Here is a 23,674-nt window from a genome sequence, read left to right as displayed (position 1 = left end):
GTGAAACCCCGTTTCTACCAAAAATACAAAAATTAGCCGGGCATAGTGACAGGTGTCTGTAATCCCAACTACTCTGGAGGTTGAGGCAGGAGAATCGCTTGAACCCGGAGGCAGATGTTGCAGTGAGCCGAGATTGCACCGCTGCACTCCAGCCTGGGCGACAGAGTGAGACTGTGTCAAAAAATAAAAATAAATAAAAATAAAAATAAATCAGCTCTGGGTTTGAGCAACCTCGGCCTGGATACCCTTGGAGTTCAGGCAGGCCTCGACGTAGCCACTTGTCCTTCCCTCTTTCCTGCCGTGGGAGCAGCCAATCAGTCACAATCCGGCCAATAGATTTCTCCAGTGGGCACATTTTCCAGACACTGGGGATGGGCCAGGTATGGTAGTATGCATCTGTCATCCCAGAGTTTGAGAAGCCAACGTGGGAGGATCGCTTGAGGCCAGGAGTTACAGGCTGAGCCAAGATTGCACCACAGCACCAGCCTGGGCAACAGAGCAAAACCCGTCTTTTATTTATTTTATTTTATTTATTTTACATTTTATTTTATTTTATTTATTTTATTTTATATTTTATTTTATTTTATTTTATTTTAATTTTGAGACAGAGTCTCGCTCTGTCGCCCCGGCTGGAGTGCAGTGGCGCGATCTCCGCTGACTGCAAGCTCCGCCTCCCGGGTTCACGCCATTCTCCTGGCTCAGCCTCCCAAGTAGCTGGGACTACAGGCGTCTGCCACCAGGCCTGGCTAATTTTTTGTATTTTTTTTTTTTAGTAGAAATGGGGTTTCACCGTGTTTGCCAGGATGGTCTCGATTTCCTGACCTCGTGATCCGCCCGCCTCGGCCTCCCAAAGTGCTGGGGTTACAGGCGTGAGCCACCAAGCCCGGCCCAAAATCCGTCTTTTAAAAAAGAGGAAGAAGGAACAGCGTTCGCAGCTTTATGAGCTCTTTCGGGGCTATTCTCTCCTGCCATCCTCCATGTGGATGGAGGATTCTACACAGAAGGCAAATCTGTCCCTCTCTTGCTTGAAGTCCTTGGGGGCTAGCCAGCCTCTGCCTACAGGCTGGGTCCAAGGTGCAGCCCCACCCAGGGCAGACGACCCAGAACTGCTTGTTCTTGCAAACCAGGCTGTGTTTCAGCCCTGGGCTTTACTCAGGCTGTCCCCTCACACCTGAGGGACCCAGCCCCTCTTATCTGGAAGGGGACTTTCAAGACTCAGTTTAGGTTCCATTTCCAAGACACCTTCCCCGACCTGCCAACCTGCCAGGCTGGTCCAGGGCCCTCCTCGCCATCCCCATAGCTCTGCTTAAAGATCTCTCACTACCTTCTCCAGCCTGGCCAACATGGTGAAAACCCATCTTTACTAAAAATACAAAAATTAGCTGGGCATGGTGACAGGTGCCCCGATCCCAGCTACTTGGGAGGCTGGGGCAGGAGAACCACTTGAACCCAGGAGGTGAAGTTTGCAGTGAGCAGAGATTGCGCCACTGCACTCCAGCCTGGATGACAGAGTGAGACTCCATCTCAAAAACAAAAAGATCTATCACGACCTTCTGTGTTTTTTTGTTTGTTCTGTTATTTTGTTGTTTTTTTTTTGACACAGGGTCTAGCTTTGTCACCCAGGCTGGAGTGCAGTGGTTCCACCATGTTGCCCAGGCTGGTCTCGAACTACTGGACTGGGACGATCCTCCCACCTTGGCCTCCCAAAGTGCTGGGATTACAGGTGTGAGCCACTGCACCTGGCCCTCTGTGTTGCTTTAAAACAGCAATTTATCCAAAAATTAAATAACTTGAGCATCAGTAAGAAAGGCAACTGCAGGCTGGGCGTGGTAGCTCACACCTGTAATCCCAGCACTTTGTGAGGCCAAGGCAGGCGGATCACGAGATCAAGAGATCGAGACCATCCTGGCCAAAATGGTGAAACCCTGTCTCTACTAAAAATACAAAAATCAGCTGGGCGTAGTTGTGTGCGCCTGTAGTCTCAGCTACTCGGAAGGCTGAGGCAAGAGAATCACTTGAACCCAGGAGGCGGAGGTTGCAGTGAGCCGAGATCGTGCCACTGCACTCCAGCCTGGTGACAGAATGAGACTCTGTCTGGAAAAAAAAAAAAAGGCAACTGCATTGGATTGAAACACATTAAAAATGTTTCAATCCATGGGTTCTTTTTTTTTTTTGAGACAGAGTCTGGCTTTGTTGCCCAGGCTGGAGTGCAGTGGCACAATCTCGGCTCACTGCAACCTCCGCCTCCTGGGTTCAAGCAATTCTCCTGCCTCAGCCTCCCGAGTAGCTGGGACTACAGGGATGTGCCACCACACCCAGATAATTTTGGTATTTTTTGTGGAGACGGGGTTTCACCATGATGGCCAGGCTGGTCTCGAATTCCTGGCCTCAAGCGATCCACCTGCCTTGGCCTCCCAAAGTGTTGGGATTACAAGAGTGAGCTACCGTGCCCGGCCAACAAGAGTGAAGAGGCTGACCAACATGGCGAAACCCTGTCTCTACTAAAAATACAAAATTAGCCGGGTGTGGTGGTGCATGCCTGTAATCCGAGCTACTCGGGAGGCTGAAGCAGGAGAATCACTTGAACCCGAGAGGCAGAAGTTGCGGTGAGCCGAGATTGTGCCATTGCGCTCCAGCCTGGACAACAAGAGCGAAACTCCGTCTCAAAAAAAAAATATCTATATATCTATATATCTATATATCTATATCTATATATATATATATATATATATATATATATATATATATATATCTCAAAGTTTTGGAATCTGGGACGTCCAAGATCAAAGCACCAGCCGACATGGCGTCTGGAGAGGGTCCACTTCATCACGTGTGTCATCTTCTCGCCCTAACCTCACACGGAGAAGAGAAGAGGGTCTCTCTCAGGTCTCTTTTTTAAGATCACTGTGCTATTATCTATATATCCATTTATAGATCCTATATATAGGTCCGAGGTTCTTGGCTCATAACTCCCAAAGCCCTTGTTATTTCCTAAGTAACTAAAACAATCGGCCCTTCTCTTGTTAGAGTAGTTGGCCTATGTCCTCAATTCCCGAAGCAACTTCGGAACAGCTTCAGAGCGATAAAAGTGAAAGACGGTCTTTTGTTAGAACATGGGGGCACTTTTGGCCTCAGAAGCAGGCTTCAGAAAACACAATCTCTCTGTCTCTGACCTCCTCCTGGCCTCCTCTCTCCTGCTCCTTTTTCTCACCTAGGCAGGCCATAGAAACTAAAAATATACTGGAATCTTCTTCCCCTGCCGTTCTGTCTGAAGCTGGTTATTAAGAGATGCTCTGACCTACCTTGTCTGCTTGTGGGTCATGAGACCCTCATTTCAGAAGGGGTCCTGCCCCATCCCCTGGAGGAAGGAAAACTACACAGAGAGGCCGAGGGGAATCTGAACAGACAGGACTGGCTGGGCTTCCCCACTCGGTCTGTTAGTATTAGGTGGTACACTTTTTGTCCAATCACATTTCTTTCTTTTTTTTTTGAGACGGAGTTTTGCTCTTGTTGTCCAGGCTGGAGTGCAATGGCACGATCTCGGCTCACCACAACCTCTGCCTCCCAGGTTCAAGCAATTCTGCCTCAGCCTCCCGAGTAGCTGGGATTACAGGCATGCGCCACCACACCCGGCTAATTTTGTACTTTTAGTAGAGACGGGGTTTCTCCATGTTGGTCAGGCTGGTCTCGAACTCCCGACCTCTAGTGATCCGCCCACCTTGGCCTCCCAAAGTGCTGGGATTACAGGCGTGAGCCACCACGCCCCAGCTTCAAATCACACTTCTACACCGGTGTCAATCATCCCTATCCAACGAAGCCCCTGTAAAAGGCCCAAGGACTGGGTTTGGAAAACTTCTGGATAGGTGAGAATGTGGAGGTTCTTGGAGGGTGGCGCACTCTGGGAGGACATGGAGTTCCAAACCCCACTCCCCATGCCTCACCCTAGGCATGTCTTCATCTGTATAGTTTCGTTTTGTTTTCTTTTTTCTGAGACAGGGTCTCGCTCTGTCACCCAGGCTGAAATGCAGCCTCTGCCTCCCAGGTTCAAGCAATCCTCCTGCCTCAGCCTCCCAAGTAGCTGGGATTACAGGCATGTGCCAACATGCCTGGTTAATTTTTGTATTTTTAATACAAAATTTTTAATAGAGGTTTGGGGTTTGGCCATGTTGGCTAGGCTGGTCTTGAACTCCTGGCCTCAAGTGATCTTCCTGTCTTGGTCTCCCAAAGGGCTGGGATTACAGGCATGAGCCCAGCCCTGTTTTTGTTTGTTTGTTTGGTTTTGTTTTTGAGACAGGCTGTCACTCTGTCTCTCAGGCTGGAGTGCAGTGGCACCATCACAGCTCACTGCAACCTCCACCTCCCTGGCCCAGGTGATCCTCCTGCTTCAGCCTCTCAAGTAGCTGGGACTATAGGCTTGCACCACCATGCCCGGCTAATTTTTTTGTATTTTTTGTACAGACAGGGTTTCACCATGTTGTACAAGCTGGTCTCGAACTCCTGAGTTCAAGTAATCCTTCCTCCTTGGCCTCCCAAAGTGCTAGGATTACAGACTTCAGCCACTGCCTCCGACCAATCTGTATCCTTTGTTTTTGTTTGTTTGTTTGTTCATTTTATTTATTTATTTTTAGAGATGGAGTCTTGCTATGTTGCCCAGGCTGGTCTCAAACTCCTAGCCTCAAGCAGTCCTCCCACCTCAGCCTCCCAAAGTGCTGAGATTACAGGCATGAGTCACCACACCTGGCCCATCTGTATCCTTTGTAATATCCTTTATAATAAACAGGTGAATATAAGTGAGTGATTCTCTCTGCGTTCTGTGAGCCGTGCTAGCAAATTAATTGAACCCAACATGGGGTCATAGGACCCCAGTATATAGCCGGTCAGTCAGAAGTGCAGGTAGAATAACCTGAGGCTTGTGAGTGGCATTGGTAGTGGGGGACAGTCTTGTGGGACTGAGCCTCCACCTGTGGGATCTATCACTACCTCCAGGTAGTGTCCAGATTGAACTGGATTGAAAGACACCGGCTGCAGAATTGATTGCTTACTTGGTGTGTGGGGAAAAAAACCCCACACATTTGGCCACAAGATTCTTTTTTTTCTTTCCCTTCCTTCCTTTTTCCTTCCTTCCCTTCTTCCTCTCCCCCTCCCCTCCCTCTCTTTCTCTCTTTTCTTTTTTCCTTTCTTTCTCTCTTTTCACTGAATCTCGCTCTGTTACCCACGTTGGAGTGCAATGGTGGGATCTCGGCTCACTGCAACCTCCTCCTACTGAGTTCAAGCAATTCTTCTGTCTCAATTTCCCGAGTACCTGGGATTACAGTGTATGCCACCACGCCCAGCTAATGTTTTTTTGTTTTGTTTTGTTTTGTTTTGTTTTTGTTTTTGTTTTCTGAGATGGAGTCTCACTCTGTTGCCCAGGCTGGAGTGCAATGGCCCAAACTTGGCTCACTGCAACCTCCACCTCCCGGGTTCAAGCGATTCTCCTGCCTCAGCCTTCCGAGTAGCTGAAGCTATGGGCGCACACCACCACACCCAGCTAAATTTTGTATTTTTAGTAGAGACAGGGTTTCACCATGTTGGCCAAGATAGTCTTGAACTCCTGATCTCGTGATCCACCCGCCTTGGCCTCCCAAAGTGCTGGGATTACAGGTGTAAGCCACTGCACCCAGCCTGGCTAATTTTTGTAATTTTAATAGTGATGGGTTTTCACCATGTTGGCCAGGCTGGTCTCGTATTCTTGATCTCAAGCAATCTGCCTGCCTCAGCCTCCCAAAGTGCTGGGATTACAGGTGTGAGCCACTGTGCCCAGCCTTAATTTTCTTTTAATCTGTACATTTCGTCTCCATCTCTCTCTGTCTCTTCTTCCAACTTATTTGTGAAAGAAATGAGATTGTCCTGTAAATTTTCACTGCAACCTCCACCTCCCAGGTTTAGCTATTCTCCTGCCTCAGCCTCCCAATTAGCTGGGATTACAGGTGTGCCCCACCACGCTCAGCTAATTTTTGTATTTTTAGTAGAGACGGAGTTTTGCCATGTTGGCCAAGCTAGTCTCGAGTGATCCACCCGTCTCAGCCTCCCAAAGTGCTGGGATTACAGACATGAGCCACCACACCTGGCTAAAACTATATATATTTATCATATACGAAGTGATGCTTTGAAATATGTATTCTCGGGCCAGGCAAGGTGGCTCACGCCTGCAATCCCAGCATTTTGGGAGGCCGAGGCGGGCAGATCACAAGGTCAGGAGATCGAGACCATCCTGGCTAACACGGTGAAACCCCGTCTCTACTAAAAATACAAAAAATTAGCCGGGCATGGTGGCGGGCGCCTTGTAGTCCCAGCTACTCGAGAGGCTGAGGCAGGAGAATGGCGTGAACCCAGGAGGCATGAGCCACCGTGCCCAGCCCAAAACAGTGTATTTTTAATAGCCAGCTAAAGTGAGCTACTTGTAAGAAGAAGTGGAATTAACCAGGCCCTGAGAAGATGACAATAATGCTTGCTGAATAAATGAACAGACATTGTAGCTAGTATTGGTTTATGTGCATGAGAAAGAGGAAGCTGACGATTGGGGAGCACAGATGTGAAACTTCACGTACATCTAAGCACGCTAGTCACACTTCTAACCTTCAGAAGTATAGTGTGAGGCTGGGCTATGGATTGGTTTGGGATTAGGATACTAGGAATCAGGGTGCACAGTGGCTCATGCCTGTAATACCAGCATTTTGGGAGGCCCAGGTAGGTGGATCACTTGAGATCAGGTGATGATCAACATGATGAAACCCTGTCTCTACATAAAAAAAAAATAGAAAAAAAAAGCTGGGTGTGGTGGCGGGTGCCTGTAATCCCAGCTACCTGGGAAGCTAAGGCAGGAGAATTGCTTGAACCCGGGAGGCAGAGGTTGCCATGAACTGAGATCCCACCACCATGGCACTCCAGCCTGGGGGACAGAGGGACAGAGGGAGACTCTGTCTCAAAAAAAAAAAAAAAAAAAAAAAACGAAACAGGCCGAGAAGCCAAGGCAGGCAGATCACTTGAGGTCAGGAGTTTGAGACCAGCCTGGCCAACATGGTGAAACCCCATCTCTACTAAAAATACAAAAAAATTAGCTGGATGTGATCTCAGCTACTCAGAAACCTGAGGCAGGAGGATGGCTTGAACCTGGGAGGCAAAGGTTGCAGTGAGCCAAGATGGCACCACTGCACTCCAGCCCGGGCAACAGAGTGAGATTCCGTTTAAAAACAAAAACAAAACAAACAAACAAACAAAAAACAGGGATACCAGGAGTCAGGTTTTAACTTTACCTCAGGTCAACTGGGTGACCTGAGATAAGTGATCGGTCTGGTCTCACTGTCCCCAACTGCAGACATAGGCTGGAGGCATTCATGCATTCATAAATACGAATTGAGCACTTACTATGTGCCAAGAACTGAACTAAGTACCTAAGTACCAGCAGCATAAAAATAACTATGGCATCATCCCTGTTCTTAAAGAGGTTTATATAAAGCCTGGCGTGGTGGCTCACACCTGTAATCCCAGTACTTTGGGAGGTCAAGGTGGCTGGATAATCTGAGGTCAGGAGTTCGAGACCGGACTGACTAACATGGTGAAACCCCTTCTCTACTACAAAATACAAAATTAGCCAGGTGTGGTGGTGTATGCCTGTAATTTCAGCTACTTGGGAGGGTGAGGCAGGAGAATCTCTTGAACCTAGGAGGCAGAGGTTGTAGTGAGTCAAGATCGCGCCTGGGCAACAAGAATGAAGCCCTGTTCAATAAATAAATAAATAAGTAAATAGTTTATAGCCAGGTGTGGTGGCTAACACCTATAATCCCAGCACTTTGGGAGGCCAAGGCGGGAGGATCACTTGAGCCCAGGAGTTCAAGACCAGTCTGGGCAACGTGGTGAGACTCTGCATCTACAAAAAATTTTTTAAAAATTAGCAGGGCCTGGTGGTGCACGTCGGTGCTGCCAACTGCTTGGGAGGCTGAGACGGGAGGATCGCTTGAGCCCAGGAGTTTGAGGTTGCAGTGAGCTGTGTTTGTGCCACTGCATTCCAGCCTGGACAAAAGAGCAAGACCCTGTCTCCAAAAATCAAATAAAACAGTTCATGGTCACGCGTAGTGATTTTCCCTCTTTCTCTTGCCTGATTCCTGAAGTTCCTGTGGGTGTTCCTTGAGCCCTGACAGTCCTGACTGCAGAATAAACAAGAGGCTTCTGTTATGCCTGAATTCCAAAGTACAGGCTGTGATACACCCCATGTGAGGATTGCTGCTCCAGTTGGCTGGATAATAATACCTACCATCAGTTGAAATGTTGTGCCAGGAATGCTCTGCCAGGCACTTTACACACATTACCTTATTTCGTCCTTACTGGAAGTTGGGTGCTATGTCCTCTTTGAGGCTGAGGAAGCCGTGACTTCATGACTCACCAGGAGAGTGTGGCATCTCTGATATCTGCCTTGTGGGATGATCTAGATGATTCCTTTTAGTCTATCATTCTGAGCAAGCCTTTTAGGCGCTCACTGACTCTGTGACTTGGAGCCAATTACTTAACCCTTTCATCTCTGGTCTCCTTCCTCTGTCTGCAAGAGGAGCTGATTGTGAAGGTTGTAAAGCACGCAAGGTATTGGCCAGAGGTGGTGGCTCATGCCTGTTATCCCAGCACTTTGGGAGGCCAAGGTGAGCAGATCACTTGAAGCCAGGAGTTTGAGACCAGCCTGGGCAACGTAGCAAGACGCTGTGTCTACGAAAAATTTAAAAAATACAATAAAAAGAGAAAAAGCATATGAGGGATCCAGGTCACTTCCTGTAAATCATTCACATCTTTTATTTCACTGCTCTCATCACAACACAGATGTTCCATAGATAGTTGGAGACAGCCTGGAAGGTCGAGACTTGATTCATAGATTGGGGAATTGTCCAGATAGGTCAGTGGATGGGGTGTGATAAGGGGGATGGCAGAAGACTTGGCATTGATTTCACAGTGGGACAGGGAGAAGAGGGGTCTAAGAGGGAAACACTCAAAAGCAAAAATCCAGAGGAGGAAGTCTTGGTCACCAGAATCCTGAGATGCCAAGGCTTTCAGCTTGGTGAGTATGAAGATTCAAGGTGGCTTATTATGGCCTGGCGAGGTGGCTCATGTCTGTAATTCCAGCACTTTGGGAGGCCAAGGCAGGAGGATGGCTTGAGACCAGGAGTTCAAGACCAGCCTGGGCAACATAGCAAGACTCTGCCTCTACAAAAAATACAATAATTAGCTGGGTGTGGTGACATGTGCCTGTAGTCTCAGTTACTCAGGGGGTTGAGGTGGGAGATCTCTTGAGCCCAGGAGTTTGAGGTTGCAGCGAGCTATGATTGTGCCACTGCACTCCAATCTAGGCAAAAGAGCAAGACCCTGTCTCTTAAAAAAAAAAAAAAATTTTTTTTTTTGAGACCAAGTCTCGCTCTGTTGCCCAGGCTGGAGTGCAGTGGCACCATCTCGGCTCACTGCAACCTCCACATCCTGGGTTCAAGTGATTCTCTTGCCTCGGCCTCCAGAGTAGCTGGAATTACAGGCACATGCCACCATGCCCAGCTAATTTTTGTATTTTTAGTAAAGAAGGGGTTTTGCTGTGTTGGCCAGGCTGGTCTTGATCTCCGGACCTCAAGTGATCCACCCACCTCGGTCTCTCAAAATGCTGGGATTACATGTGTGAGCCACGGCGCCTGGCCTATCTCCATTATTAATGGCACTAATACTTGATTGGCGCTTTGTTCTCTCTCTCTCTCTCTCTCTCTCTATATATATATATATATATATATATACACACACATATATATGTATGTATATATGTATGTGTATATATACACACACATATATATGTATGTATATATGTATGTGTATATATACACACACATACACACACATAGATACACATATATATACATATATACATATATACATATATGTGTGTGTGTGTGTGTGTGTATAGAGAGAGAGACAAGGTCTCGCTCTGTCACCCAGGCTGGAGCACAGTGGCACCATCAGAACTCGTTGCAACTTCAAACTCCTGGGCTCTAGCAATCCTTCTACCTCCGCCTCCTGAGTAGCTGGGACCACAGGTGCACATCACTGTGCCCGGCCAATTCTTTTATTTTTGTTAGAGACAAGGTCTCACTATGTTGCCCAGACTGGTCTCAAACTCCTGGCCTCAAGAGATCCTCCTGCCTTGGCCTCCCAAAGTGTTGGCATTACAGGCCTGAGCCAGGAGGATCATTTGAGGTCAGGAGTTCGAGATCAGCCTGGCCAATATGGTGAAACCCTGTCTCTACTAAAAATACAAAAATTAGCTGGGCATGGCCGGGTGCGGTGGTTCATGCCTGTAATCACAGCACTTTGGGAGGCCGAGGCGGGTGGATCACCTGAGGTTGGGAGTTCAAAACCAGCCTGACCAACATGGAGAAACTCTGTCTCTAGTAAAAATACAAAAATTAGCTGGGCGTGGTGACACATGCCTGTAATCCCAGCTACTCGGGAGGCTGAGGCAGGAGAATCTCTTGATCCCGGGTGGCGGAGGTTGCGGTGAGCCGAGATCACGCGACCGCACTCCAGCCTGGGCAACAAGAGCGAAACTCCGTCTCAAAAAAAAAAAAAAAAAAATTAGCTGGGCGTGGTGGTGCAGCAGCTACTCAGGAGGCTGAGGCCGGAGAATCCCTTGAACCCGGGAGGCGGAGGCCGCAGGGTGCCGAGATCGCGCCACTGCACTCCAGCCTGGGCGACAGAGAGAGACTCTGTCTCAAAAAAAAAAAAAAAATTCCTATGGGATCTAGTCCATAGCTTTCTCAGAATCTACTTTGCTCTTCTGTAAAATGGCTAAACAATCTGCCCTCCCCTACAGCGTTATGGAGATTAAGCTACAGTGCTTAGTAAACATTGGGTGGTTCAGTGGTTCACACCACATCACCACCAGTACTGGGTAGAGGGTAGTCCTGGAACCTAGGCCAGCCACGCCAGGGTTGTCTCCTCTCAGCCAGATCTCTCCTCCATCCCAGAATAGGCCGCCTCCCTGCAACCTCTGAGCACTCAGGAAGCTGAAAGCCACTTGTTCTCTAGCTGAGAGGAAAACCGGCTCTCCTAGATGTCTGAGAATGAAGCCTGGAACAAGATGGCTTTCCATTGGCCCAGTGAGCGGTTTGGAGGCGGGACTTACAGTGACAACTTGCTTCTGAGTGGCTTGGACATAAGGGGAGGGGGCCGAAACATTGGGATACTTTTAATTCTGATTGGCTGATGGAACTGGAAGTGTGTGAGTGTTGGACCAATCCAAGAGTTTGTGTTGGTGGAAGGTATGGCTTCTGGCGAAAGGGGCGGGATTAGCATATGATGGTCTCTCCCTTTGGCCACTAGTGATTTTTTCCTTGAAACCTGTAACTTTTTGAAGTTCTTTCCCATCATGAGGCATATGGCACCTTAACTGCAATCTGCAGTTTGGTGAGACGCACAGTGTGTTAGCACTTTCAGAAATCAGAAATGGGGGGAAGTCCTATTAAAAAAATGTTGAATAACTTGTCAGTTGCATTTTGCCCTGCCTCAGCCTAGAAGTCCTGATTCTCATCCCTTTAACCCTTGGTGTTATTCCTGTTTAGCCCTTTAACCCTCGGTTAGAATTCCTGTATGTGGGATTCCAGGAACATGACCTTCCTTCTTATTGTATTGGCACATCCAATGGGATCAGTTTGCCTGATTATGAAGTTATCACCTCGGAAAGTAAAAAAAGAAAAAAATGGAATAAGATGGGTGAACAATGAATTTTGGGGTGGGGGAGAGGGTAGGGGGAGCATGAGAGCTGGGCAGCCCCTGGAGAGAGGACTCCAGCAGACCTTGAAAGGCCTTAACATTCATTATTCCCTGCATCGGCCGGGCGCGGTGGCTCACGCCTGTAATCCCAGCACTCTGGGAGGCCGAGGCGGGCAGATCACGAGGTCAGGAGATCGAGACCATCCTGGCTAACACGGTGAAACCCCGTCTCTACTAAAAATACAAAAAATTAGCCGGGTGTGGTGGCAAGCGCCTGTAGTCCCAGCTACTCGGGAGGCTGAGGCAGGAGAATGGCGTGAACCCGGGAGGCGGAGCTTGCAGTGAGCCGAGATCGCGCCACTGCACTCCAGCCTGGGCGACACAGTGAGACTCCTCTAAAAAAAAAAAAAAAAAAAATTATCCCTGCATCTCCAAAGCAGTTTACAGTTACTAAAGGGCTTTGTCCATCACTTTCCTGGCTCCTTACAAGGTAGAACTGAAGGTGTTCTGATCTCACTTTATTTATTATTTTATTTTATTTTGAATTGGATTTTCGCTCTGCCGCGCAGGCTGGAGTGCAGTGGCACGATCTCGGCGCACTGCAACCTCTGCCTCCCCGGTTCAAGCGATTCTCCTGCCTCAGCCTCCCAAGTAGCTGAGATTACAGGCGCAGGCCACTGTGCCTGGCTGATTTTTGTATTTTTAGTAGAAACGGGGCTTCGCCATGTTGGCCATGCTGGTCTTGAACTCCTGACCTCAGGTGATCCTCCCACCTCGGCCTCGAAGAGTGCTGGGATTACAGGCGTGAGCCACCGTGCCCGGCCAGGCCAGGCTAATTGTTGTATTTTTAGTAGAGACGGGGGTTTCACCATTTTGGCCAGGCTGGTCTCGAACTCCTGACCTCAAGTGATTCACCCGCCTCGGCCTCCCAAAGTGCTGGGATCACAGGCGTGAGCCACTACACCCAGCCTTGAGGTCACTTGATAGGTGGGTTGGAGAACCTTGTAGGAGTTAAGAGCCTGGGCCACCGGCTTATTAGAGCAGGGGCAGCGCTGCACCCACCCGGGTCCCAGCTCCACACTTCCCTCTTCCTCCCCAGCCACCAGGATCAGCGTGGGGTGCAGAGCCTCCTGCGTGCAGAGGTCTGTGTGAATGTGCCTGGGTGTGCGCTGTGTACCTGGAGGTCTTTCTGCCTGCTGTCCCGTGGGGTACATTGTGGATTTAGGGGCCTTGTGCACCCGGGGAACCAGGGTGCTCGGGCACCCACGCAGTGGTGAGAAGATGGAGAGGTCTTGGCCTCGCTCTGCCCTTTTTAGCCTTTCAACTTCTGTCTCTTGATGTCTCTTCGCCTTCCCGGTGTTCTAGGATTTCTGATTCCCTCTATCAGTTTCCGGGTACGAAGGCTCGGAGTCCCCTTCCCAGCCGCTCTTACAATGGAGAGAGGAGATTTCATTGAGGGGTGGCTCCTGGAGGAGGGGGACTTCAGGGCAGTGGGGGACCCCGGGACAGAGAACAGAGGTGCTGGGCATGGGGTGGGGAGATAACTAAGCCAGCAACACCAGCATCACCACCACCAAAACCCGAGACACCACCAGCCTCAGTCCCACTCCCCAGCCGGGACACAGGGCGGAGTCTCGCCAGTAGGACTTGAGGCCACCCAGCTGCCCAGGGCACACCCCGACCCCCGGCCCCGCCAGCAGGGCACGAGTCCGCTCCGGATCCGTCCCGGGTTTCTCCCGCGTCGCCGGGGTCTCCGCCCCTCGGAGCTGCCGCCGGAGCGTCGCCGCGGGAGCCACGCGTGCCACCCGAACCCCTGAACCGATGGGCGTCCCGGCCCGCGTCGCCAACGGAGCTGCGGCGCTGCCCCAGCGCTGACCTTCGACGTTCGGATCGGGCTCCGACAGCGCGGCCGAGTCCCCGCGCGTCATCCTCCTTTGACTCTTGGGGGATCCAAAGGGAACTCTCTCTTGGCACCGGGGGTGTCTGCGCCCGCCGCCCGCCCCGCTTGGCTTTGCGGCATCTCGGCCCTGGCTCCAGCTCCGGCTCCGGCGAGGTAGGGGGGCGGCCGGGCCTGGGGACTGGGGAGGGGGCTAGCGTGCTCCTCCACCGCAGAATGGGGCAGCAGAAGGCCACCGCCCCCCAGGGGGACCAAGCGGCTGCGCCCCCTTCTGCCCAGCCCCTCCCAGTCCGAGGACCCAGAAAACTGAGTCAGAGGCTGCGCTTCAGGTGTCCAGAAGCGCTCCCCCGCCCCGCTCTGTTGCCATGTCGCTGCCACCTGTCCCCAGGGTCCGGTGCCCAGGGGAACCCCCGCCAAGCAGATCACTCCCTTCGCAATCTCCCTCTCCCCCAAGCCCAAGCCCGCAATCCGGGATAGAGGCAGAGGGAAGACCCTCACTCGGGAAGACCCTGCAGGACAGCCCCCCTCCTCCACGACTGGCCCTCTGGGGCCATCCCCCCACCCCCTTTGGGTGGGCCATCTTCCTCAGCCCCTGCCTCTGCCCACCGCCTAGGCCTTTCCTCCCGCCCCCACTTCATCGCCTCTCCCCTGTCTCTGTTTCCAAGGTTGTTCTCTTACAGCCTTTTTTCTGACTTTCTTTTCCCCTTGATCCCTTCCCCTCCACGGATCCCCGCCCCCCATACCCCGGGGCGAAGGGGGTGTGTCACGCTCCTTTCTATTTACAGTGTCCAGGGGAGGGGGTGCGTGCTAGGATTTTTTTTTTTTTTTTCATCTGCTGTGCCCGGAGTCACGAGGTGTCATGTCTGTGATTCGGTGTCGAAGCCTCCTCCAGCTTCCCTGCCTGTGTCCCCTGCGGCCGCATCTCCTGTCCGCTTTTGTCTGCTCTCTGCCTCCATTCCCGTCCTTTTCGCTCTCATCTTTGGGCGCTTTGTGCAGCTGCCTTCTTTGTCTCCGCCTCTCCGGCGACTGGGCTCTCCCTTCCCTCCCTCTCCTCCCTCCCCCAGTGTCAAGAAGCCATCAGTCTCAAGGGCATCGATATTTCAGGTGTGTGGGGTGTGGTGGGAGTGGGGTGCGGGTGGGTGGGCTCCTGGCATTCCCAGCTCTGACTCCGATCATGCCCAGCTATGACTCCGATCATGCCCAGCTATGACTCCCATCACCCCCTCCCCAAAGAGATCATTCATATTTATGAGATTTAAAGAATGTCCCCAAGGATGTGGGTGTGGGGATAGGGATGAAGAGAGAAATGTTATTCCTCTTTTTTTTTTGACGGCGTTTCACTCTTGTTGCCCAGGCTGGAGTGCAATAGTGTGATCTCGGCTCACCACAATCTCTGCCTCCCGGGTTCAAGCGATTCTCCTGCCTCAGCCTCCTGAGTAGCTGGGATTACAGGAATGCGCCAGCACGCCCGGCTACTTTTTTTTTTTTTAAGTAGAGAGAGGATTTCTCCATGTTGGTCAGGCTTGTCTCCAACTCCTGACCTCAGATGATCCGCCTCCCTTGGCCTCCCAAAGTGCTGGGATTATAGGCATGAGCCACCATGCCTGGCCAAGAAATGCTGTCCCTCTTTTAGGAGGGCGCTTGGTCCAGGAGATACCTGGACTACATTTCTGACAGTGCCCTGGACTTACCAGCTGCCTCTGCCTCTGCCTAGACATCTGATGAGAGTTAAGAGTTCCATGGAGCCAGGCTGGAGGGTGCTGGACTGGAGGGTAGGAAGTGGTCAGCATGTGAAGCAAGGGTTACAGGCCAGCCCACAGCTTTGGCTTGGCCTGGAATCCCTGACCTGTTTTATTACTCACCTCCTCCAAGGTTTAAGGACCTGGGAACCTTTGTTCATGTCCCCCAAAATGGAACAGGGGTAGAGGTGGTGCCTGGGTTGAAAGATGGGGGATGCATTGGAAAGTTCTTCCTTCCCCGTGACTCTGGGAACTCCCCACGTCCACCCCTACCCTTACCTCCCACCACAAACAACCTTATCTGAGATGTATAAATACCATTTGGAAAGGGTCTCCCCACTGTAAGCAAGGGAAGGAGACTGGAGCCAAATGTCTTGAATGAGTCAGGTGGGTTCCAGTCTACCGGTTGCTCACAACTTCTCACCTTTGCGGGTAGTGAGGGTATTGCTGGAAGCACCACTGAACCACTAGTTTGCATTTTCCTGGGACCCATGAACAGCTGGTTCATGTTGCCTGGAGCTGCAGATGGAGTCAGGAGCTAACTTGCTCTTCTTTGGGACCCATTGTCCTCAGAGCGTGGTGCAAGAGGTCTGGGGCTTGGGCTGGTTCCAGGCATGGAGGCTGATGTGTTAGCATAGGGATTGCTGACAGTGTGGGCCAGACAGTGAGGGAGTTCCTAGCAACCGCATCTCTGGTTCTTCATCAGCTTATCCCACCTGGGCCCTTCAACTCCTGTTCAAGGACCCAGTAGTTCCCCTCCTTGCTCCTCAGGCTGGGTTCAGAGATCCAGATACACTAACAACAGATCTTGGCTGGGCATGGTATCCCAGCACTTTGGGAAGTGGAGGTGGGAGGATCACTTGAGCCCAGGAGTTCAAGACCAGCCTGGGCAAAATAGTGGGACCTCCATCTCTACAAAAAATTAAACATTTTAAAAAGTAGCCAGGTGTGGTGGCACACGCCTGTAGTCCTAGCTACTCGGGAGGCTAAGGTGGGAGGATCGCTTGAGCCCAGGAGGTTGAGGCTGCAGTGAGCTATGATGATGCCATTGCACTCCAGCCTGGGTGACAGAGCGAGACCCTGACTCAAAAGAATAAAATAAAATAAACAAAAAAGCAACAACAATAATAATAAGAGGTCTTCCCCCCCTGGCCTGGAAGCCAAGGAAACTTAACTTTTAGCCTGGCTCTGCCCAGACTGAGTCACCTCGGGCAAGGCTCTTAATCTCCTTGATTGTGAAAAGAATGGGTTGAACCTGATGGTCTCTAATGGCCCCAGCAGGGCATCTAAATCCTCTGAGCCTGTCTTCCTCCTCTCCTCTGATAATTCTGGCTCCATATCCAGGTAATCTCCAGGTGTTGGAATCAGATGAAAAAGAATCAGAAAACAAAGAAGGAGATGGAACTCTTGTCTTGAAGCTTGGTTTGTATAGCAAGCATACTGCATTTAGGCAAGCTCTGTGTATGGCTTGGAAGTGCAAACCACTCCTTGGTCCCACTGCTGGTCAACCTTCCCCAAACCTAGGTCAGACTTTTGTAAAAAAAAAAAAATTCCAGTTAAGTCAATAAGTCAATGTCACCCCCACAGAGTAGCTGGTCTGTGTGCCCTTGGGATGTTGGTTAATGAGGCTTAATGTAGGTTATCTGAGGTGAGCATTATAATTGGCTGAAAGAGTGAGGGGGGATTTGATTGGTTGATTTGGCTGATCTGGAAGAGACAGGCCCAGAAATAGAAGTTGCTGGGACTTGGATAGGGGGCTTTCTCTTTCATTTTGGTGGAGCTCCAACAGAACACTTTTCAAACGGTTCCTAGTCCTGGAGTGGACAGAGCCCAAGTCTCCGTATGGGGAAGGGGGCAGAAGGAAGGAAAGGGGCGGGGGTGGGGGGTGTTGACTGGCTTGGAAAGAATGGCTTGACATTTTCTTCTTCTTCTTTTTTTCTTGAGACAGTCTCACTCTGTTGCCCAGGCTGGAGTGCAGTGGCTCAACCTCGGCTCAGGCTCACTACAACCTCCACCTCCCGGGTTCAAGTGACTCTTGTGCCTCAGCCTCCCTAGTAGCTGGGATTACAGGCGTCCACCACCATGCTTGGCTAATTTTTGTATTTTTGGTAGAGATGGGGTTTCGTCATGCTGGCCAGGCTGGTCTCGAACTCCTGACTTCAGGTGATCTACCCGCCTCGGCTGAGCTGCCGTGCTGGGCTGGCTTGACATTTTCTAGTGGAGCTATCTATCTTGCTTATATTTGAATGCGTATGTCAAGAGGTGGAGGTGGGGGGACGGGGAACTGGGGCAGCAATATGGAGGATATTTGGGGTCTACACCCTTCCCCTTTGCCCTGGCTGGGATTGTAGCTGGTAGTGGCAGGAAATGGGGTGAGGGTGAATCCTCCACTGTTCTCTGGGAACTTTCTTGTGGACCGGGGGGTGACAGTGGGAGTTTCTTTCTCATGTTGTCCTTGCAGAGGTCTTAGAGAGGTGATGGGATCCTTGAAGGAGTGTACCTCTTTTTTTTTTTTTTTTTTTTTGGACACAGGTTCTCTCTCTGTCACACAGGCTGGAGTGCGGTGGTGTGATCACGGCTCACTGCAACCTTTGTCTCCTTGGCTCAAACGATCCTCCCACTTCAGCCTCAGAGCAGCTGGGACTACAGGCCCACTGCACCACCATGCCCGGCTAATTTTTTGTATTTTTTGTAGAGACAGAGTCTCACTATATTGCCCAGGCTGTTCTTAAACTCCATGACTCAACCAATCCGCCTGCCTTGGCCTCCCAAAAGTGCTGGGAGTACAGGCATGAGTTTCCGTGCCCGGCCTTCTTTTTTTTTTTTTTTTAAACTACCCCCAAGTGTCTTTTTTCTTTTGCCTGGGTTCCTGGATCTGGGGCTGGTCTATGGGGATCTCACAGGGTTCTAAGTTTCTGACTGTTAGGGAGCATCCTATAAGAGTGGAGTGGGTAGAGCTGAGATTTCTGGAAGCTGGTGGAAAGAGGGAGGGAGCTGGGAGCCCTCCACTCCCAGGGTCTATGTGGACAGCAGAAAAGAAAGGGTGTGGGCCAGGTACAGTGGCTCACACCTGTAATCCCAGCACTTTGGGAGGCCAAGGTAGGAGGATCTCGAACCCAGGAGTTCGAGACCAGCCTGGGCAACGTAGTGAGATCATTATCTGTATTAAAAAAAGAAGAAGAAGAAATGAAGAAAGGGGCCAATGTGGTGCCTCTCGCCTGTAATCCTAGCACTTTGGGAAGCTGAGGTGGGAGGATCACCTGAAGTCAGGAATTCAAGATCAGCCTGGACAACATGGTGAAACTCTTTCTCTACTAAAAATACAAAAATTAGCCAGGCATGGTGGCCCGTGCCTGTAGTCCCAGCAACTCAGGAGGTGAAGGCAGGAGAATAGTTTGAAGCCGGGAGGCAGAGGTTGCAGTGAGCCGAGATCGCGCCACTGCTCTCCAGCCTGGGCGGCAGAACGAGACTCCGTCTCAAAAAATAAATAAATAAATAAATAAAATAAAAATAAATAAATAAGTAAAAGAAAAGAAAAAGAAAGGATATTTGTGTAGGCAGGGGCATTAGGACCGTTTGTGTGCAGGGGCCCAGATGTGGAAACAAAGGGGCTGATCCAGGTGCTGAATTCTGTTTTTTTCTGCAGAGTCATGAAGCTGGAAGCCAGCTGTGGCACAGCCACCTCAGAGGTCCCTAAGCCGGAGAAGGAGACTGCCCGAGATGCAGAGCCAAGCTCTGAAACCCGGCCGCAGGAGGTGGAGGCTGAGCCCAGGTCGGGATCGGGGCCTGAGGCTGAGGCTGAGCCCCTGGGGGCCGAGTCAGGGCCTGAGGCCAAGGCCGAGTTGTCGGGGGCCGATCCTGGGTCAGGATCGGGGCCTGAGGCTGAGGCCGAGCCATTGGACTTCGTGGTGGCCACGGAACGGGAGTTTGAGGAAGTGCTGGCCATCTCGGGGGGCATCTACGGCGGCCTGGACTACCTTCCTAGCCGCTACCACAGCTGGCTCCGGGACCCCGACCGCACGGTGGTGCTGGCCAAGCGCAACGGAGGCGTGGTGAGCCCGGGGGCAGGGCCCAGGTGACATGGGGTGAAGCCACCTGCGGGTGCGTGGATCTTAGGAAGAGGAGGATGAGAGCTTCTCCCCAATCTTCGTCCGGATGCTGAGGAAATAGAGCCTGCTTTGGGACCAAAGCGCAGGGCGTGCAGTGCGGATCCAGGGGCTATGTCAGTGAGGGTGGTGGGGGGAGGACTCCTAAAGCAGAGGGACCAGAGGGACAGGTGAGCGCTTGAAAGTTTGAGGATCCATTGGAGGAGTTTCTGGGGGTAAAAGCAAAAGAGGTGGAGAGCAGGAGAGAGAGGGGAGGCTGGGGTGGGAGCAGGAAGAGCTTAGAGTTGGGCTGGGGGAGGAGCTAAGAGGAAATGGGGCGTGGCAAACTCCCGGGGGAGGAGCCAAGGAAGGGGCGTGGCGAGCGGTCCGGAACTTGACACACTCGGAGCTGGAGCATCTCAAGAGGTGGAAGGGGCCGGGCGCGTCGGCTCACGCCTGTAACCCCAGCTCTTTGGGAGGCCGAGGCAGGAGGATCACTTGAGGCTAGGAGTTCCAGACCAGCCTGGGCAACATGCGAGACCCCTGTCTCTAAAAAATAAAAATAAATAAAAAGCCGAGAGTAGGGGTGCGTGCCTGTGGTCCCAGCTACTAGGAAGGCTTGGGGGTGGGGGGGATCGCTTGAGCTCAGGAGTTTGAGGCTGCAGTGAGCTGTGATTGCACCACTGCGCTCCAGCCTGGGTGAGGAGACCCTGTCCTAAATTAAAAAAAAAAAAGTGGACGAAGCCCCGGCGAATGACTGTTCTGCCGGCTCTGTAATCTGAGGCCCAAGTGCCGTGCCACCCCAGGCCTGGCCTGGTGCCCGGGTGGTGACGCGGAGTGCTCAGCGTACGGGAAGAGGAGAGCCCAGTGAGCCGACAGCCCTGGCAGGGGCGGAGGCGGGGAGGGCCCCGCGCTAACGGCCTCGGTCCGCAGATCGCGCTGGAGTCGGTGAACGTGATCGACGCCGGGGAGACGGCGCTGGTGGAGGGGCTGCGCGTGGCGCCCTGGGAGCGCGGGAAGGGCGTGGCCGGGCTGCTGCAGCGCTTCTGCTCGCAGCTGGTCAAGCGACAGCACCCGGGGGTCAAGGTGGCACGGCTCACCCGGGACGACCAGCTGGGCCCCCGGGAGCTGAAGAAATACCGCCTAATCACCAAGCAGGTGAGAAGGACGGGGAGCTCGGATGGTTGGGCCTCTCTGCTGGGGCATACGGAGAGACCCTCCCCACACCCAGCAGAACACGGGCTTGCTCTCTCTCTGGGCTTTACCGAGTGGCGCGGCCCATGAGCCTTGCCCTGGGACTCCCAGTCCTTACCAGACCCTTTGACCCAGGGGAAGTCAAACTCCCGACTCCCAGCCTGAAACCCTAGTCCTTACTTCCCAACTTCGGGGACCCTGCCTCCCCTAGGATCCTGCCTCTGTTCAGGGACCCAAGCCTTCTCCTCTGAGCCTTTGTCCTCTGCGCCTCCCCAATCCTACTAACTGATCGGCCTCCCTGGCTTTCACGTCCCTGGAGACCCGGGGACCCGCACCCTCGGTTCCCTGGCTACTCCATAGTGATCCCATCTCTTCTTGGGAATCCACGTACTGGGAGCCCGTGCCCCTGGTCCCTGTCTGCTACCCTTGAAACCCAGACTTTCCCATACCCCACTCGGCCCGGAGCACTCAAGGTCGCTCCTCCAGAGGGACCCAGGTGGGAGCCCGTGGGCGTGAACGCGGGAGTGAAGATGCCTGCCGAGAGGCGCCGGGCTCGCCAGCCCTGCCGCGCCCCACCCCGCGCTCACTCGTGCCCCCCGCAGGGCATCCTTTTGGTCCGATTCAACGCGTCCGCGCTGCTGGCCCGGCTGGGCGCGCGGCTGGCGGCGCTGCGGACCTCTGGCACCTTCTCGCCTCTGCCCACCGAGGCCGTGTCCGAGGCAGGCGGCGACGTGGCACGCCTCCTGCTGTCGCCCTCCGTGCAGCGCGACGTGCTTCCGGGCGGGACCATCATCCAGGACTGGCAGCCCTACCGGCCGAGCGAAAGCAACCTGCGCCTGCTGGCGGCCAAGGGCCTGGAGTGGCGCGTGGACAGCCGCGCGCGCCCGCGCGTGCTCACGCTGTGCACGCGCCCCTTCCCCATCCCGCACGGAGGGGACGGCACTTGGCGCTATCTCAACATCGACGCCTTCGGTAGCGACGGCGCGCAGGTGCAGAGCCAGCTGCTGTGGCACCTGCAGCGCCAGGCCCCGCGCCTCGCCGGCCTCAACGTCATGTGCCAGCTCTTCCTGGAGCCCCAGCTGTGGTCACAGCTGGCTGACTTCTGCCAGGCCGGGCTGGGGCTGGAGCTGGTGAAGGGTTATACTGAACAGTACCTGCTGGAGGCCGACATCTGAGGCCTCTCCTCTGGCGGGGAGGGGGAAAAAGACCCACCCCCTTCCGCAGTTTCCCCAGCCAGCCTCTTTCCTGCCATTTCCGACGCTGCGTCTCCTGGGAAGTCCCCTCTGACTCCTGCCCTCCTGTCCTTACCGGCGCAGGTCCCCCCACTCTGTCCCTTTTCCCCTTACTATCTTGCCTCTAGCTCCCCCAAACACCATTGCCCATTCCCTGACCTGAACTTGCGGACTATTGGGTGGGGGGTGGGGGTGGGGGCCTTGAGCTGCTGTTATCCACCCTCTCTTTTTCCAAAGAACTGGTCCCCGCAGAGGCTTCAGAGTCCTTCCTTCCTTCTCCATCACCTCAGCCCGGGCGTGAACTCCCCCTTTCCTGGCTTCTCCCTTCTGCCCCCTCGTGGGTGGAAGCACTCAGAAGTGTGTGGGATGCCCAGCCTCGTTCCCGAGCGCAGCCGCCCAATCCGCGTTTCCTTTCTTCCTCCTGCCCTTCCTAAAGCCCTAAAAACTGGCCCTGCACTGCCCTCCCCACCCCAACCCCCTCCCCCTGCTCAAGCCTCTAGTGCCAGAGATCAGTGCCCTCTCTCCACTTCTCTCTAGCTCCTCATCCTCATCCTCTCTGGAGCTCTACGACGCTTAACACCGCAGTGCCCATTTTTCTGTCCCTGTTTTCCTTCCCATCACCAGCCCAGTGTGCAATCCAGAGAGAGAGAGAGAGAGAGAGAGAGAGATACTGTAAAATGAAATGTATTTAGAATGCTCCCCCATTTGGGTCCTTGTTCACCTGGCGATGCACTTTCTGAGCCTGCCTCTCTCACTGGGGTTTCCTCCAGCTTTGCACAACGTTGCTATTTCGCAGGCTCCCCCGTGCCCCAGCTCACCCGAGCCGGGGTGGGGTGTGTGTGTGTGGTGTGGTTCTAGCTGGAGAGTTTGGTACAGTGGAGGGCAGGTCCCTCAGCCTGGCATAGGGGCTGTCTCCTGGTTCCAACCAGGCCGCCTTCTAGTGCAACTGGAATTCCCACCTCCTGGTATTTCTGGACACCACTCCCCTTCTCTGGATCATTTATGCTTTTAGAACTTTGAGAGTCTTCTATTTAATTGCAAGTAGTAACAGCTGCATCTGCACAGCGCTGTCTCCAATACTGGTTCCCCACATCAAAGGCAGAGGGAGAAAACAGAAGGCTGGGAAAGATCAAAGTGACTTCTAAGTCATTCAAAGTAGCTAGAAGCCTCCCAGCGAATAGAACCCGGGTGTCCCAAGCCTAGAGCATGACCTAGAACTTCACTCTGTGTGATGATGTTAGCTCGAGCTTCTTGTTGGGCAATGCATAGTTGCTAGGAGAATGTTGACAGTGAGTTCGGGTTCGCTGGGGATGGGATCCGAGATGTGGGCAGAGGTGGACACCAGCTGGTGGAAGAATGTGGACAAGGTGGGGGGTGGGGGCAGCCGCCGCTTCGCCACTTTCCCCAGCTCTGGTTTTGCTACTGTGCTGCTCTCCTTGGCTGCTTCCTGTGCCTGGCCACGCTGCCACCCTCCTTGTCACAGTGACCACGATTGTATGACAATAAAATGGACCTTTTGGCCACCCTCTGTGTCTGTTTCACTTCCCAGTGGGGAGAAATGAGACACATTATCTTCCCCTTTCCCCAGCAGCCTGTATCAGAGAGGATCTCTAAGCCCTGTGGCAATGGGGCTAATGACTTCCCGGGGAGAGGGGGAAGGTGGAGAGGGGTTCTGAGGAGGGCTGCTGGCTGTGCGCCCCTACCCCATCCCTGCCAAGCGGAGGAAAGAAGCCGCTGCTCAGGACCGAGGTGGGCAGC

General features: G+C 52.8%; 1 protein-coding gene across 1 annotated transcript; it reads left to right on the top strand.

Moving 5' to 3' along the window:
• Positions 1-13,828: 13,828 nt before the first annotated feature.
• NAT16 (N-acetyltransferase 16 (putative)) lies at positions 13,829-23,439 on the top strand. The gene is made up of 4 exons (XM_054560323.2): positions 13,829-14,770; positions 19,052-19,457; positions 20,424-20,648; positions 21,287-23,439. Exons 1-4 carry the CDS (start codon positions 14,526-14,528, stop codon positions 21,857-21,859), a joined length of 1,449 nt encoding a protein of 482 aa, XP_054416298.2. The 5' UTR covers positions 13,829-14,525; the 3' UTR covers positions 21,860-23,439.
• Positions 23,440-23,674: the final 235 nt, after the last annotated feature.

This window comes from Pongo abelii, chromosome 6 (genome assembly GCF_028885655.2).
Source record: "Pongo abelii isolate AG06213 chromosome 6, NHGRI_mPonAbe1-v2.0_pri, whole genome shotgun sequence".
NCBI lineage: Eukaryota > Metazoa > Chordata > Mammalia > Primates > Hominidae > Pongo > Pongo abelii.
The sequence above is the reverse complement of the archived record's forward strand: the minus strand, read 5'-3'. Positions and strand labels throughout refer to the sequence as shown.